The sequence below is a fragment of the Rousettus aegyptiacus genome, unplaced genomic scaffold (genome assembly GCF_014176215.1).
Source record: "Rousettus aegyptiacus isolate mRouAeg1 unplaced genomic scaffold, mRouAeg1.p scaffold_m13_p_3, whole genome shotgun sequence".
Taxonomy (NCBI): Eukaryota; Metazoa; Chordata; class Mammalia; order Chiroptera; family Pteropodidae; genus Rousettus; species Rousettus aegyptiacus.
In genome coordinates this window covers 48324775-48341171 of record NW_023416306.1, presented here as the reverse complement: position 1 = coordinate 48341171, position 16397 = coordinate 48324775, and the positions used below count along the sequence as shown (strand labels likewise).

At 33.8% G+C, this 16397-nt stretch overlaps 1 protein-coding gene across 10 annotated transcripts in view; it reads left to right on the top strand.

Annotated features, from left to right (window-relative positions):
* Nucleotides 1–16397, top strand: part of RFX3 (regulatory factor X3) — a 252558-nt gene that overhangs the window by 193714 nt on the left and 42447 nt on the right. For all 10 annotated transcript variants that reach the window (XM_036217702.1, XM_016138324.2, XM_016138328.2 and 7 more), the window contains 4 exons: nt 9236–9357; nt 11106–11218; nt 15147–15262; nt 15699–15853. In XM_036217702.1, the coding sequence (XP_036073595.1) occupies nt 9236–9357; nt 11106–11218; nt 15147–15262; nt 15699–15853 (506 nt within the window). The remainder of the gene's footprint in view (nt 1–9235; nt 9358–11105; nt 11219–15146; nt 15263–15698; nt 15854–16397) is intronic.

Below are 16397 nucleotides of genomic sequence, written 5' to 3'. Positions count from 1 at the left end.
AGAAAAGAGGTAAAGGCACTTGTTAAGCGATTTTAACACAGTCATAATTTTTAGTGCAGATGTCCCAGACTGAAGAGTCAGGTTAAGATTAGATATTATACAAATGTATCTCATGGGTTTTACGTTTTTAATGCACAGATTCTCAACCTTATTTTTTAAATTGCTGATTCCTATTTTTTGAGATATAGTCCATGAAATTTATTCAGAAGGGCTCTGAAAAAATAATAAAATGAATTATAGAACAGTGCCTTTTGTGGTTAGATATAGAGATTGTGGGAGTTGTAGTAAACTACTACTATCTTGTGTTATGGTTATTTTTTTCACCTGTTAGTGGCAACACTTAACAGCTTTTACTTTATGGTGAGATCTCTACACTCATGCATAGTAGCACTACACAGTGGAGATGATGGTGAGATCAAAGAAAAAAAGTTTAATTCAAAGATAACACATGCTCAAACTTAAAGATAAACAAAAACTTGGTGAATGACACCTAAGACAGCTGAAGCCCACGTCTTCCTGTGATATAACTGTAATGGAGCCTAGCAAGTTTTCATGGAATGGAAGCCTTCAGGAGACATTCTTTGTTTTAAAAGCCTGGGTTAGGTAAGCAAGACCTAGGACTTACAAAGACCTCCTTGTGAAAAAATTCCAGAGCTTTCAAGGTTAACAAGCCATGAAAAACCTGCAATCTCAGTTTAGTAGTAATTGCTTTTAGAGTTAGATGTAATATGAATATATTTAAGAAGTGATATAAAATTCTCAATAATATTAAAAAATTGTGCCAACTTTAGTTTGTGTGTGCTTTTTCATGGAATAAGAATGTTAGAGGACCAAAGAAGTACTGAAATTTGATTTGTTAGAGTCTTTTTTAATTACGAAACTTTTAGATTATGGACAGTTGCTCCTGGAATGGTGTCTTGCTGACTGATTGCAGTGTTTCTGTTATCAACTTCAGGGACCCCTCATTGGGCTTAGCAAGACAGAAGGAGGTTCCTGTTGTCACTGGCAACATCAATAAGCCTTAAGTGAAGCCAGTCACCCATTGTGCAGAAACACTTGAATAGGAGAGGAAGAGTTTCTCTCCCTAAGTCTGGATGTAAGGAATAAGAAGAGTATTTGTTGAAAACAATGGAGAAAGAACTATTATATGTTTTATGACTTATAAAATTCTAAAACCCGAATGATTCTATTGAATATATTAAAATTCACATAAGAAGAGACTGTCATTCCCTTGTTAAAATACAAGTGGCATGTGAGAAGTTTGAAATATTTTATAGCGAGCACTGGTATGTAATATTTTAGAATATTCTAATTATTTAAATGCCTCTAGATTTACTGTATGCATCTATATATGCACATCTTCTGTAATATAAATTTACATGTTTCACATGTTCTTATAGTAAGAAAATTCAAGCACATACAGTGATTATCTTATCAAATAAAAGAGATGTTTTAGAGCTCAATTCGTACATCTTTCTGATAAGTTTGGAATCGTAGTAGTTGTAATAATGATTCTTTGTTTCATATAGCTTTATAATTTTTAGGGCTGCTTTATATATAGTATCTTATTTGAAGATACGATAGGGTAGTAGAGGAAATTTCCACTTATCTACAAATCAGATTTCCAGTGACACCACCATATGGGACATAGCCATGAGTCTGGAAATAAATGGAAACAGCTTCTGATTGAAAAACAGATGTCGCAGAGCCTGTAGTTTCTTAATTAAAAAGATGAAGCCATCCTCAAGCCATTTACCTAAAATAAAGGAGCAGATTAGAGCCCACTTGATTCACAGGAAATCATGAGATAGAACAGCTGGCAAGAAGAAATATAAGTAGACAAGGGTCTTCTATTTGCTTTTGGGTTTTTCAACACAGCAGTCTGTGCACATTCAGTGGAGGGACAAATAGATCTAGGCACTCCATCAGGGCCTTTGAATATCACTTTAGTGACTAGAATCTAGTCTAACACAGTATAGCAGCTGTTTGGCATATTGATGACATTATAGGTAATCAAGAAGAGGTTAAGTACCCTGGTTAAGGAAGCAGGAGAATGTATGATAGTTTTTTTTTTTTTAATATCTTCAGTTGAAAATATTTTAAATGAAAATAACATCTGCACTTAAATGAGATAATCTTCAGTTGTCAAGGAAATTCACTCATGAACTAATTTGTTTAACATAATTTAGACAATAAATAAATTAGGTTATTATAGAGCAAAACAGATCAGTAATTTTTAGCTCTATAAACTAAGTAAAATATTTACAGTTTATTTTTAATGTTTAAAAGAAACACATAGAGAGTGTTGGTACATATATTTTAGTTATTCTTCCAAACCTTGGTAGCAAAAGTAGTGGATTAGAGCCAAGTGCTTTTGACATTGTTCTTGGTTGTGTTTGATCCCAGAGCCATTTTCAAAATAGTTAAACCACATTATCATTCCTTCAATAAATATTTAACCAACAGTTGCATATAGAATATGTCCATCACATTTAAAAGAACTGTCGGAGAATTACAGAATGTTAGAGTTGGAAAGAAGAGATCACCTACTCCAGCTCATCCCCTTGATGAGAAAACTAAAGTCTGTAAAGAGTAGATAACTTACCCATGATCATATAGCCATCAGGATTAGAATCCAGTCCTCTTTATTCTTACAAGAATTTCACCCTTAAAGAGGTAAGATAACCCAAGCAGAGACTACACATGTAATAAAAGTTTTATGTATGAAATGAAGAGAAAATCACATTTTAGTGTGTCCTAAAAAAGTGAGGAAATGTGTCACTTCCTAACTCTCTGAATAGTCTCTTCACAGAAATTGAATTCTGTGAAAAAGGAACCTTCGTGGCACTGAGGGGAGGGAAATAGAGGTCAGTTGGAAGGATGGTATAGCAAGGCTTCTTTTGCTTTGGCTGTAGAGAGATGTGAAAGCATGCATGGTCCTAAGGAGTGAGAAAGGAAAAGAACCTTTGTCATTAGAAGACCTTTCTTAATACAGGTTTCATAGACAAGTGGAAAGAAGCCTGTATTTAAAATTGAGAAATATGGATTTGAGTATAGACTGCTTTTGTACTTATGCAGAGTATATGACTGAACTTCACTGAATCTTGGTTTCTTCATCTGCAGAATGGAAATTAATAATAGTCTACTTCACATTGTTTTGAAGTTCCAGTGGAAAAAATACATAAAGGTTTTTTTTTTGTAATTGGAAGCAATCACGTATTAGATAAATAATGATTATTATGATGATGATTATTATACATGTGCACTAGAGAAAAAAATATTTCTTTAAGAATAAAACCTCTTTTGGAGCAGAATGAAGCCTGGCAGTGGGACATAATTGGTTTCCATTTCTTTATTTCTCTAGGCTAGTGATTTTCAACTTTGATTGATGTTAATGGTTTACCATTCCATTCCTAGACCATGAATTCTCTGGGGTCACAGAGCTAAACACCTAGTAATGGTAAATAGTTCAGGGGCAGCTGAGGGGGGCAGGAGTCTTTAGTAGAAAGATGACCAGGTGCCTACACATTTGGCTTTTGGAGCCAAATAAGAATCTTGTTGGCATTGGGGTATTTAATTTTCACTATGCCACTATACCAGTCCCTGATGTAAAGATATTTTCCATTGAAAATAGGAGAATGACAATTCATTAATTACTAATTATAGAAATGTATGTAAAGTTTGGTAATACTAATAGTCACCACTCATCTTTCTCAGGAATGTTTAATGAACATTTAAAATATTCTTCAATAAGCACTTCAAATGCATGATCTTGTTTGGCAATTATATTGTTATTTACTGATAAACTGAGGCCCATTTAATTTTTCTGCATGCAAGAACCTCACTAATTTTTGCCTAGATAGTGCCTCTGATACCTTTTTATTAAATTAATTAATTATTTTTATGGTGACCTTTTTAATGAGATCCATAAGTTTCAGCTGTACACTTTTTAATAGTCACTTTTTGTTTTTGATGCTGTCTTGGCATCAGGTGGCATCAGGTTGTCATTCTCCAAATAAAGGAGTTGGGGCATTACCCTTGGATCAGTTTAACAGAAAAGGCCAGCTGTAGATAAAAGAAGTGTCATTAAAGTGTTATGAATATTTACAAGACTGTTTCAGTTCTATACAGTTAACTCTAAATTACCTTTTCAAAGAGGAGTTAGTGAAGAAATTCATGGGATAAGGGAATCATGTCTGCCTCTTTTAACATTGCATCCTCAGCACCTCATAGAGCACTGAGCACATTGTCAATACTCTATAAATATGTTAAATGAATGAATGATCCACAACTTTTATTTTAGCCAGTAGCTTCAACCTTGTCCTTTCCCTACCTCTCCCAAATTTTCTACTAAAACTTCTATAGTTAATATACCTACCCCATTTGTATTTATTTTCCTCCTTTCCTTGCCCAGCTATAGATGTAGAACCAATGAAGAGACAAATACTTCAAGGGCCACCAAAAGAATTGAAGAGATGGAATTATCTGTCATTATCCATCAGGGTTTATGTTAGAAATCATTTAGATATAGACATATTCCATATGACATCAAGGTATCAGTTACTATTCTGAAAGAATGGTATTTTTAATATTCACTATTTTATTGTGAGCATTCATGTTTGTATCATTTGGTTCATTTCAGACCTCAAGCCATCTAAAGAATTTCTGGGACAGTTTTTCCAAAGAGAATCTCAAGATTCCATTAGAAAATGTTAACCTCTTACACTGATTTGAGCTCAACATTTAGATTAGTTCATGTAAATTAAATGATTATATACTTTCTAGGTAGTACACATAATAATGACTCTATTTGCCAGTACAATTCAGATTTTGCATTCTACCATGTGCAAAGGGACTTTTCCGAATGTTTCAATCTGTTAAAATCCTTCCACCTCGTAGTTGAATGTGATGGTAAATATATACCATTTTTTGCTTTCCATCGGATTCCTTCAGTGTCCGTACATGTGAGATTATTGACAGAATTAGGTATTATTTTACAGTAGAGTTACTGCTGTTCAAGTTCTCAGTAACAGCTATGACTGACCTCATCGGAGAAGATTCCTAATAATTTTCCAAGTTTTCTGTGTTAGTGATAGGTTTCATGCTTACACTCAGCTATTAAAGCATTAGAGTTTCTTTGATTTCTTAATCATTAACAACTTTAGCTCTAATTGCCCATGGAGTTGCAAGCTGTTAAAATTATCATTTGCCTCTTACTAATTTTGAAACCAAGAGCTGTTTCTTTATTAGATGCAGCTCAAGTCTTTTTCAGAGCACACACAACTCAGGAGAACTAAGAATCTACTATAAGACAGCCTAACCTAAAAATAATGAATCTGTAAAATAAATGGGGGAAAAGGGAGAGAGTTCAGTTTTTTTAAAGGTTTACTAAAGAGTTCAGTTATTTAACAAATTCAACAAAAAATTTCTTCAGTAGAATGTACCTCTGGTTTTTACAATTTCATATTTAAATGCTGACTATTTTATGAAGAAGATGGACAGGCAGGAAATCTGAAAATGATGTTTCAATGCAAAGAGTTCAGTTGAAATTCAGCCAGAGTTAAGATAATGTTGGATTATCCTGTAAGTCAATAGAATATAAAAACCAGCCTGGAAAAATTCTGTTTATACACAGCCTATTCAAAACTGTGCCTCTTAAGTGTTTTGCTCATAGTAAATGCTCAATAAATGTTTGTTAATTTGATTTGATATATGTTAAGATCAATTAATAGCATGATGAAGTGTTACCTTAAGCATCCATTCATTCATTCATCATCCATTCAGTGATATTTATTTACATCCTAAATGTGATATATTGAAAAGAATTGAAAATCAATGACATATTATAAAAAAATGACTTTTCTCTAATGTTATAGTTGTACTTCTATAACAGTGGGCTGTTATAGGCCAACAGACTCCTAAGGACTAGTGTTGTGCAGACTCCTTAAGAAACATCTCAGAAGCTTGCTAAAATAATCAATTCCTAAGCCCTGTTCTCAGAGATTTTGCTAGGTAGATCTAGGGTGAGCCTAGCATTTAAGTTTTTTGTTTTTTTTTTTTTTGAAAGCTACCCAACAACTGACATACAATTAGATGTCAAAACCTAATATATGATAATATCAGCTGTAACTGTTTCTTCCAAGGAGAATCATTTACCACAGATACTTGTTTAACCTATTTTTAATGTGCCTATTCTTGACTTCCTGTTAAAATCCCTCTTTCTCTGGGGAGACCCAGCCCTCTGAGATTGATGGTAGGGATAGGATGTTCTTCTTAGAGCATCTGGAAAATGAACATGTAGCTTTCCTCAGACCTACATTTGTGATTTTTGGAGATTCTTTCTAAGTACCAATCCAATGCCAGGCAATACACTGTGGATATGCCACCACATAATTTAATCTTTAAAACAACGCAGAAAAAAAAGCAAAAGTCAGCACTATCTGGAAGTTATCTCATACTAATACTGCTTTGTATATGAGCCATTGCTATCCTTCCTGATGTCATTCTTTATGGCACACACTCCTCCCAAACTTGTCCCCACACCTTTCTCTGAGGAGGTACAACATAAAGTTCCAGGTTACAAAGGTCATATTGACAGGGCAACCAAGAATGAATACACATAGTACATTTTTTCCTAATCCATTCAATCCACTATTCACCTTGCTACCCTTACTTTTATGGTTAAAATGAACTTATTTTCCAGTTCTGACTGTGTTTTCTTTTCCTATCATTACCGCTCCTATGATTTGTGTTTAAGTACTGACCTGCATGGTTTCTCCACAGTTTACCAACTTATTTCCTTTTGTTTCTCTGAGCTAATATTGATGCATTTTCCATCTCCTGTATAATATAGTGTACCTCTAATCAGTGTGTTCCACTCAAAAATCATCATTATTAAGCATAATTGAACATTAAATATAATGCATCATGATTTTGAGTACTTATTAAAAATATATCTTTTCCTTTGGAATGTCCACTGTCTACATCTCTCAAAGGAAGCCGATTATTTTACTTGCAGGCTACAGACTTATTAAGCACTGTGTGCAAGTAGGTTGTGACATAGCACCCATCCTCTGAAAACTTACAGTCTGAGAGGAATATGTGTCATTTCCTTTTACGGCAAAATTACACTCGTCCTTGATATCTGTGCCCATTAAGCATCCGTAGTATACTTGATGCTGTGAAGGACAAAGGAAACTTGATAAAGCATAGTTGAGCAAAAGCCTCATAATTACTCTTTAATCCTACAATAATAATATAATTGAGATCTATAGGAAATATTTCCATTTTCTCTTCGCCAGGGTAAATAATTAAAATTCCTTTAATCACTTTTGTTAACTCCATGAATTCCATACTTCATTAACTTAAATGAAGAAACATGGTTAATCAATTTTAGCTTATTTTATTATTGATATAAAATTTCATAGCTGAAAAAGGGAGGCTAAAACCAAATGAAACCTGGAATGGATCAATGAGGACAAGAAACTTACCTAAATATATTTCCTAAGGATAGTATCATTCAGATTTTCTAGAACAGAATGGTTAGCAACGCCCCCACACAAGTATTCAAAGTACTTGCCTCACAAAGTTTTTTTTGCCTTGCTAAGATGGTTTTTTAAGGAGGAAAAAAATGAGAAAAACATTCAATTTTTCATAAACAGTGCTTCTAGCACATCACAATACTTATCCTTCTGTCATCTCTTGGTATGGCCCCAATCAAAAAGTTCTTTCACATGGTTTTTCCATTAAATAAAAGAATAAGTTTGAGTTCTTTTATATCATTAGAAAATAGCAAATACCATTTTGGTGATACAGAGTCCTCACTAAAATGATAACAAGAGTGAAGTGTGTTGTAGCCTTTATCCACCCTGTTTATCTTCTGACTTTATTTTTGTTTTTCATAGTTCTTTGTGAGTTACGGTCATATACGAAACAAATATAAATGTCATTATGAATGACTTTGTAATTTTTCTTTAAAGTTTTACTTATCTAAGATATAATTAATAACATTCAAGATTGAATCATTCCTTACAGCAAGTAGAATATTTGTTTATACGATGTTTGGCCAAGTCCATTCATTTTATATCTGTTATCAGTGTACAGGCATCATGTATTAGGGACATTGGTATTCACAGTAATTTTATATTAACGATCCAGTTGCCTTATGGTATTAATGTAAGAGTCAAGTGTCTGGATAGTGAGACTATTAGGTGCTTTTGTTTGTAAATATGATTAAAAATGGGGGAAAAATAATGCAAGAACAAATAGCATAAAATAAATGATGGTATTTCTAGTACATAAGCTTATTATAGATTTTATTTTGTTCTTAGTTTTTCTGTTTTTCTAAATTTGTTAAATGAAAAAATATAAATGAAATCTTAGTAAAAGAAAAAATTATAGTTTCTGCTTATTTTTTATTTTGTATTTGCTTATCCTAAGAGGGTTGCCCAAGCTTTTTTCATACATGGTATTCCTCTCCCAATCAGTCTTTCCTTCTTCCCCATGCTGTTGGAGCATATTTTCTGTCTTAGCGGTATGGGAAATCCATGAGTTTTTATGACTAGAACCTAAAGATAAATACATAACTGTAGCTTGACTTTTTTTTTTAATTTGGTAAAATTAGGTTTGTCAGTGGATTCTTGCTTCTATTTTGCTGCAAACTGATGCTTTAGGTCTTTGTGTTTGCAGATGGGGCGAGGATTCAAAGGACATGAATGTGTTGAGATGTATGGGGAGGTTTTAGGAGATATGAAAAACAGTACTGTAGAGTTTGTAGGCTGATTCATATTTTAGAGATGCTAATTAATTGCAAGCCATTCATCAACATTTCTCAGGCCCTAATTCCCAGACCTTAGTTCAGATTAAAGTCCCAACATATTTAAAATGTTTCTCCCTTGATCCAATGACCATTAAAAGTTATGTTCAAATCGTGTATTAAAACTATGATCATGGACATCTGCTGTCCAAAGAAATACCTCATAACTCATTTATTCTTAGATAAATTTCTGATTTTTCTAAAATGGATCCTCTTCCTAGCCCCTCCCCACTTTTTACTTTTCACAATTGAAAAAATTTCTAAAATTTTAGCTCTATAAAACTAAGGAGAAAAAGCCTACAGCTATCATGAGACATTAAAGAAGATAGAATAAAATTGGATGCCTCAGGAGTTTTGTGTAGTACAAAAAAAGCAAGGAATAATTTGGTTTATTTGTTTTTTTCCATCTAATATTTTTAGGTACAAGCCTATGCAGAAAGTGGATGGGGTTGCAGATGGTTTCACAGGAAGTGGTCAACAGACAGGCACATCTGTTGAGCAAACTGTAATTGCCCAAAGTCAACATCATCAACAGTTTTTAGGTATGTTAAGGTGTAATGCATATTAGTTGCTATTAGGATTTTGAAAACAAGAGAACAATAGTAGTGTTTTCTCCAAGTGCAATGTCTATTATAGATGTTAATGAACACAGAAAGACTTTTTTTGTGCTGAAACTATGCACATCATATGATATTTCTAGTTTATTTATATTTTCTCATGTTCACTACAGCTTAATTTTTAAAATCTTGAGCTATGTAGGCCTTTTAAATGTATATAAATTAAAGGCTTATTGCTGTGAAAGTGTTTTCCAGAATTTATATAAATTGGGCTTTTATGATCAAAATTGTGTTGTGTTTACTTTCAGTACTAACTGAAGTACCAAAAAGAATTCTTATTTCCTATGTATAAAGTTACATATGCATATAGTCTCAGATTAGAAAAAAATATATAAACTTTTAAAAAGTAATTTATTCTTTAAGTTGATCATAATACTTTCTGTTATTATTATTATTTTGTAATTTTCTAGGCGGTATACATGTTTCTTTCTATTTAAAGAGTTAGGAAGTGGAACTTGAACATTTTGCATATTCCCATCATAGCCAATGGTGCAAAAATGGCACTTTAATTTAATTGACAGCTCTTCTAGAGATGAACATGCATAGTTTCCGTACAATGGATCAAGATAAGTAGAAGCTATCAGAGAGTGTGTGTGTGTATGTGTCCGTGTGTGTGTATATGTGTCTACGTGCACTTTATGCCAAAGACAAACTAAAATGGACTCTCAAATAGGAACAGTTCCTGAAGTTGAAAATATTATGGCAGCATTTCCCAAACTAAAGACCTTAGGTGTATTCTTGTGGACGTTTGAGCTCTCAAGAATATTTTTTTATGTTTTTATCTCAGTTATAATCTTAAAAAAAATAAAAGAATATTTGGGATCACCTGTAAGACTAGAAGGAATACTGTCCCACAATTTTAGTTTCTTCATTTGTATTTGACTTTATGATAAGGCAGGCACCAAAGTGTTTTGCATTAATTGTCCAGAGCTAATGAGAAAAGAACAGAGAGACTTACTGTGTAAATTATGCCTTCACCCAAGGGAAGGCTAAATGATGTCCTAGTGCTCTGTGTGGAGGAAAGTTTCACAGCTCATTTGCATATAGAAGAGAGTAATGGGAAAACCAACCACCATGAAGTACATGTTAGTATAGGCCCGTCAAACTCAAAAGATCCTGTGTCACAGCGGTCAATACCATATTTATGTTGTGAGAGATAATTTACTTACAGGACAACATCATCATTTATCACATCAAATTAATGTTGTTAAGTTTAATGTTTTTTTTTGTAGTTTTCTTTGTATTTATTTTGTAGCTCTTGTGGTTTTTGATTACGTTAGAGGTATGAACATAATGAATTTAAAGCTAGATTTATTTTTTACATACTTAAGTAAAATAATAGTAAAAATAGCTAAAATTGATAACTGGCCAGCTTTAGATATATTTTTCTTTTAATAGTGGCCTTATATTAAGAGACACTGTTATATGTTATTTTTAGTACAGTCATAGTGAAAGTTTACTTTCTCTAAAGTAAATATTTATGTTCCCTCTATTTTTTTGTGCCAATGATGTTTTCAAGTTTTGCTTGCAAATACTAATATCAAAAATTCTTACTCTTTTGACTTCTGACCTTTAATTTTTTTTCTTTGTAGTCTTTTTAAATTTTCCTTCTTTAATCTGTAATTGGCACCATCCACAAAGATTTTTTTTCTGTTGTGTTGTCATGGTAACAGATGCATCTCGAGCACTTCCAGAGTTTGGAGAAGTTGAAATCTCTTCTCTGCCAGATGGTACTACCTTTGAGGATATCAAGTCACTGCAGAGTCTTTATCGAGAGCACTGTGAGGTAAGTCTTTTGAAACATGTTATAACCACATGCTAAGTTTTGCTAGACAACTTTCTAAAACAAAATAATCAAACTTATTTCTGGAGGACAGATGAAGTTATTTCATATTTCTTTGAGCACTAATAAGTTAATTTTTCTTCTTGTCTCAGAGTGGAGAAGTGAGGAATGCAGGAAAGGGAGAATAAATTTTACTCTCAATCTTCTTAGTCTATCCCAACATGAATCCTTTGATGTAGCAATTCCACTTCAGGTTTTTATCCTAGAAAAATTTTATGTATGGGTCAAGAGATAAATGTTCCAAGGAACTTACTGAATTATTGTTTTTAATGCAAAAGATTGGTTATAACTTCAATATCTAATAGGAAACTGAATAAATAAAATATGGTGCACTCTGTGGAGCAGAATATTATGCAGCCATTAAAAAGAACAGGTAACTCTAAATGTACTAATATGGAACAAGCTCAGGATTAATGTTTAAAGTTAAAAAGCAAGAGGCAATGCAGTGTGCATAGCATAGTCTCATTTGAATGAAAAAGAACATGTACATACGTCTCTCCAGAAGAGAGAACATAAGAGAGGAAACTAGGTAACTGGGAATCCAGGGAAAGAGACCTAATTTTTCAATATACCCTTTTTACATTTTGAATATTATGCCCTAAGCGTGTATTTCTATCAAAAATATTTTCTAGAAATGTTTAATAAAGCACTTGAGCTGTTTCTTCCATAGATCACTGAGACTCCAGTTTTGTTTGTTTTGTTTTTGTGGTAAATTAAGGTTTCTCCTGGTGTTGTCCATCCCTACTCCCACTCCCTTTCTGAATATCCTACATCAGGATTGACTACATGGTCTCCAGGAGGTGAACGCTCTCCAAACCAGCATGTTAATGTACTTGCACCTCCCCTGGTACCAGGGGGATAATGTTGTTGCAGTAAGAGTTTTCCTAGGTGCCTTTCCTTTTGAAAGAGGAGTCTGTTTAGAATTTAAGTAACTTTATTCCAGGGCTATTTGTGATCTACTTAGGAGTAAAAGATAATCCTTTGGGTTTCACACACAGTCCTCCTAACTGCTGACAATGCAGTATACAGTGAGAAGTCTTAGTTCATAGCATTCACGGATTTTTTCCCACTCCAGAAATAAGAACTGCTTGAATAAATCGGAATGCTTGTCAAGGATGTTAGATTATTAACAACCAAGGACAAGCTCTGTCTTTATTAACAAACCATGTGCCAAAAGTGTTCTTCAACATGTCCTGCCAATCTGTTCACAACATTTCTTGGAATGATGAAAGATACTTAATTGTCATTTCTCTTTGATTACTGTGCTTTTCTCAATATTAGAGAATTTCTGGACAATAATTAAATATCTAGAAAAAGATTCTTTCTACATGAATATCATGTATATTTAATAAAGATTTCTAGAAAGATTCTCTAAGCATTTTCTTATTTCTCTTGTGTTCAGGTGAACCTTGCCTTAAGCAAAGCAGCCTACACAAATATAGTTTGGATTTTTAAAATTTTCTCATTTATTCAAAATATAAGTTGAAGCTTGGTTATTCACATTGCTAAAGACTGTACAGTAAGAGTATCCTAAGTGAAAATTCCCCCAATAAGATGAAAATATTCTTTGGATTACAAAATTTTCATTAACATACCAATTTTCATTATCTCTCCATATGAGGAGATAGGGACATAAATGAAAATTTGTGCGGGATATGACAGTCTGCTGATTGATCCCCATTTATTTCATAGTTAACAGCATTTATGCCATCTCTCATGGGACATAGCAGCAAATATAAAAAAAATGAAGAATTCTAATAGTTTTCCCTGTCAAACTTCCAAACTTTTGAAATACACCTACCTGAGTCTCATATCCATTCCTAAAATAGTCATTTACTCTAAGCCAGTAAAATATGGATTATTTTAAAATATATTTGCCTATAGGTTTTAGTCTGAACATATTTGAAAGTGGGTGGATGGACAAATGATAAAATGTTGAGTCATTTGTAAAACTTCCTCAAGAGGTTGATGTGCATGTCCTTTTCAAAAGAATCAGAGATTATTTAATTTGAAGAGATACTGGATTTAAGATATATTGAATTCTTTATTTTTATCATATTTCCTACAGTTTGTATTTTAAAGAAATATTGCTATACCTATTTTGCCTGTTATTTGAAATTCTCACAATTCATTTATCAAAGTTATTTTGTAAGCATCACTAGTTTTAGGTAGAAGTGTAATTTTCTGCACATGTTGCTACAACAGTAATATATATATATATATATATATATATATATATATATTTTACACTACACATAGTGTTCTTACAGCAGTCTTATAGATAGAGACATGTAAGGTATTCTGTAAGATATTAATAGATTCTTCATTAACAGATATCTTTAGGAATGTTCCTAAGCTACAGTTGAGAAAGCAGCTGTAAGAATTTGCTTCTTGTGGAGCTTTTGGTTTTGGCCTGAGGAGAGGGACATCTATCTATATGCCCTTTAATCTCAGGGCTTATACTTGCATTGTAATAGCTGCTGATATAAAAGGATGAAGAGTATGTTAATTAATTTGACCCCTTCTCTCCATTTTCCTTATCCAACTACTTGCAACATTTCCTACCAGTTCCCAGAAGATGCTCCAAACAGATTTCGCTTAATATTTGAAGTCATCTCATACTGTTTTTGTGTAGAACAGCAGTTAGTCTCTGTATCATACATAAGGCCAGTCTATAGAGGTAGCATAAACTAGAACTATGACATTACAGATTCCTTTTTTGCCTAAAATGCTCAGATTGACTCTCTCAATTGCTTCCTGTTGTCTCTTAGTTTCTGTGAATTTTGTAGATTTTAACTGGGCTATTTTACCTGTCGTCGCTCTCAGTGCTGAGGACATCAAACAATTATACTGACAGCTTCCATCTTTTATGCTCAAAATAATCACAGAATCACATGTTCTTTGCACAAACAAGTTATTCTTTGGTTTAATAACTACTTTTATCTGAAGGTAAATTTACAAACTAATTGCAGTGGAAGAGTGAAACTAAATAAGATCATCAAAAGTTAATGAAAGTGGCAAATTTTAGCGTCATCAAAAAAGAAAAAAGCCTTTGATGCAGCTGGAAAATAATTCTTGGGGATAAAATTAAGGAGAAGGGGGAGGTGAAACCCCCACCCCCAAAGTTAGGAAAGCGATAGCCTTGAAGCTACTCTCAAAAGGTATTGCACAGAGGTAGGATTTAATGGGAGGCTTTGCATGACCAAAGACAGGTGCTTACTGTGCTCTTTTTCTGCCCAGACAGGCGCTATGGTCTAAAGGCCTGCCTGACTGGTTTCTACCCCAGCTTCATCTTGGCTGGGAACACTCTGCAACCCATGATCAGCAGCCTTAGAGAGAACTAATGTAACCCTAACTGTCTGCCACACACAAGCACCTCCACATCCTTCACCCAGTTCTGGCCTCTTCGATGGCCAGCGGACACACCTAGCCTTGTGGGGAATGGTGTGAATTGAATCTATGTCCTGTGCCCTTTCTAGTCTGAGCCTAGGAAGAATGGTGGCAGCTCTGAAGGCAGAAGGAAGCAATGGGTCTTTAAGGAGTAAGAGAAGAAAATGAAGAGAAAGGGAAGCAAGCATGACACTGGAGAAAAAGAGAGGTGAAAGTGAGGATGGGAGATGAGGCTATTATGAGAGGAATACAAGCTACTTGTCTAATCCTTCAAAAATTGCTTGTTTTTTTTTTTTTTTTCTCCCCTAGCTAATCTCCTTTGTTTCCTCACTTCCACTGGCACAGTTTAGTCCAGTTTCGCCATGCTAACTTATGAACCCAAAGATATCTTTACCATTTAAGTCTCATTACATTATGTGCTCCTCACACATCCCCATAAGACGTATTATGCAGTAATACCGGTAACCATTTTGTTTTTTAGGCAATATTGGACGTTGTTGTGAATCTTCAGTTTAGCCTGATAGAAAAATTGTGGCAAACATTCTGGCGCTATTCTCCCTCTACTCCAGCTGACGGCACTACCATTACTGAATCAAGGTCAGAATCAATATGCTTTTCCAATCCATTTTCATGGCTGAGTAGATGTCACAGCTAATAACCTAGAAATATGTATACCAGTTGTGAACCTTACCTGATAACATTAAACGAATAGATTGAAATAAACCACAAACTGCTCTCTTGAGGGTTCAGCGTATATATTATAGCTCCCATTTTATTGATTTTGGGGACTGCAGTAGAGCTATTTCATCCTCATGCAGTTAGCATCATATCTGCCTTTTATACTGTAAGAAAGTATTGACATGTATAGGCAGCTCTGGGGGAGTGTTATATATATCCAGTCATATGGCACCTATACAATGGTGGTATAGTTCTAACCTCAGTAGTATTTGATAAACTAAAACTATTTTTAAAGTCCATTTTCTTTTTTATCCTCATTTGCCATCTATTCATTTGCTACATTTATTCACACCAGCAATCTGAGTGAAATAGAAAGTCGACTTCCGAAAGCAAAGCTGATAACTCTGTGCAAACATGAGTCTATCCTGAAATGGATGTGTAACTGTGACCATGGGATGTACCAGGCTTTGGTGGAGATTCTCATCCCCGACGTCCTTAGACCTATTCCTAGTAAGTTAAATGCAGACAAATACGGATGCTTTTGTTCTCATACATTCCACCCAGAAAGTTTCGGGTAGTGACCTTGCAATCTAGAGTGATTCTAATCTCATTTAGATTTGCCAAATAGAAAACAAACAACACAGTGTATTGCCTGAAAACAGCCTAGAGCAGAACTGTAGTAAGAGGGGAAAAATATCTGTTTTTCAATTTTAGTAGTTTCTTTTTGAAAGAAAAGCTAACCTATAGATGTGACAGCCCAATGACTAATTGCAGGAACATTCCCAGACCAGTCAATCATGTAAAAATTATTGAACCCAAGGACACAGTCCCCTTTGTAAAACCAAAAATTTTTGAAATCTGTAATTGCTAGGCCGGCCTCTTTCATAGTTGCTTTTGATTTGAAATGAATTTATCTTGGTTTCCACTGAAGTTGAATTCCTTTATAAAAGCATTTACTTTGTCACCTACATCTTGTTAAGAACTACAAATGCAGTTTCCATTAACAGTAATGGTTAACTGGCATTTTGAGAGAAAAATCTATGTAACTACACAA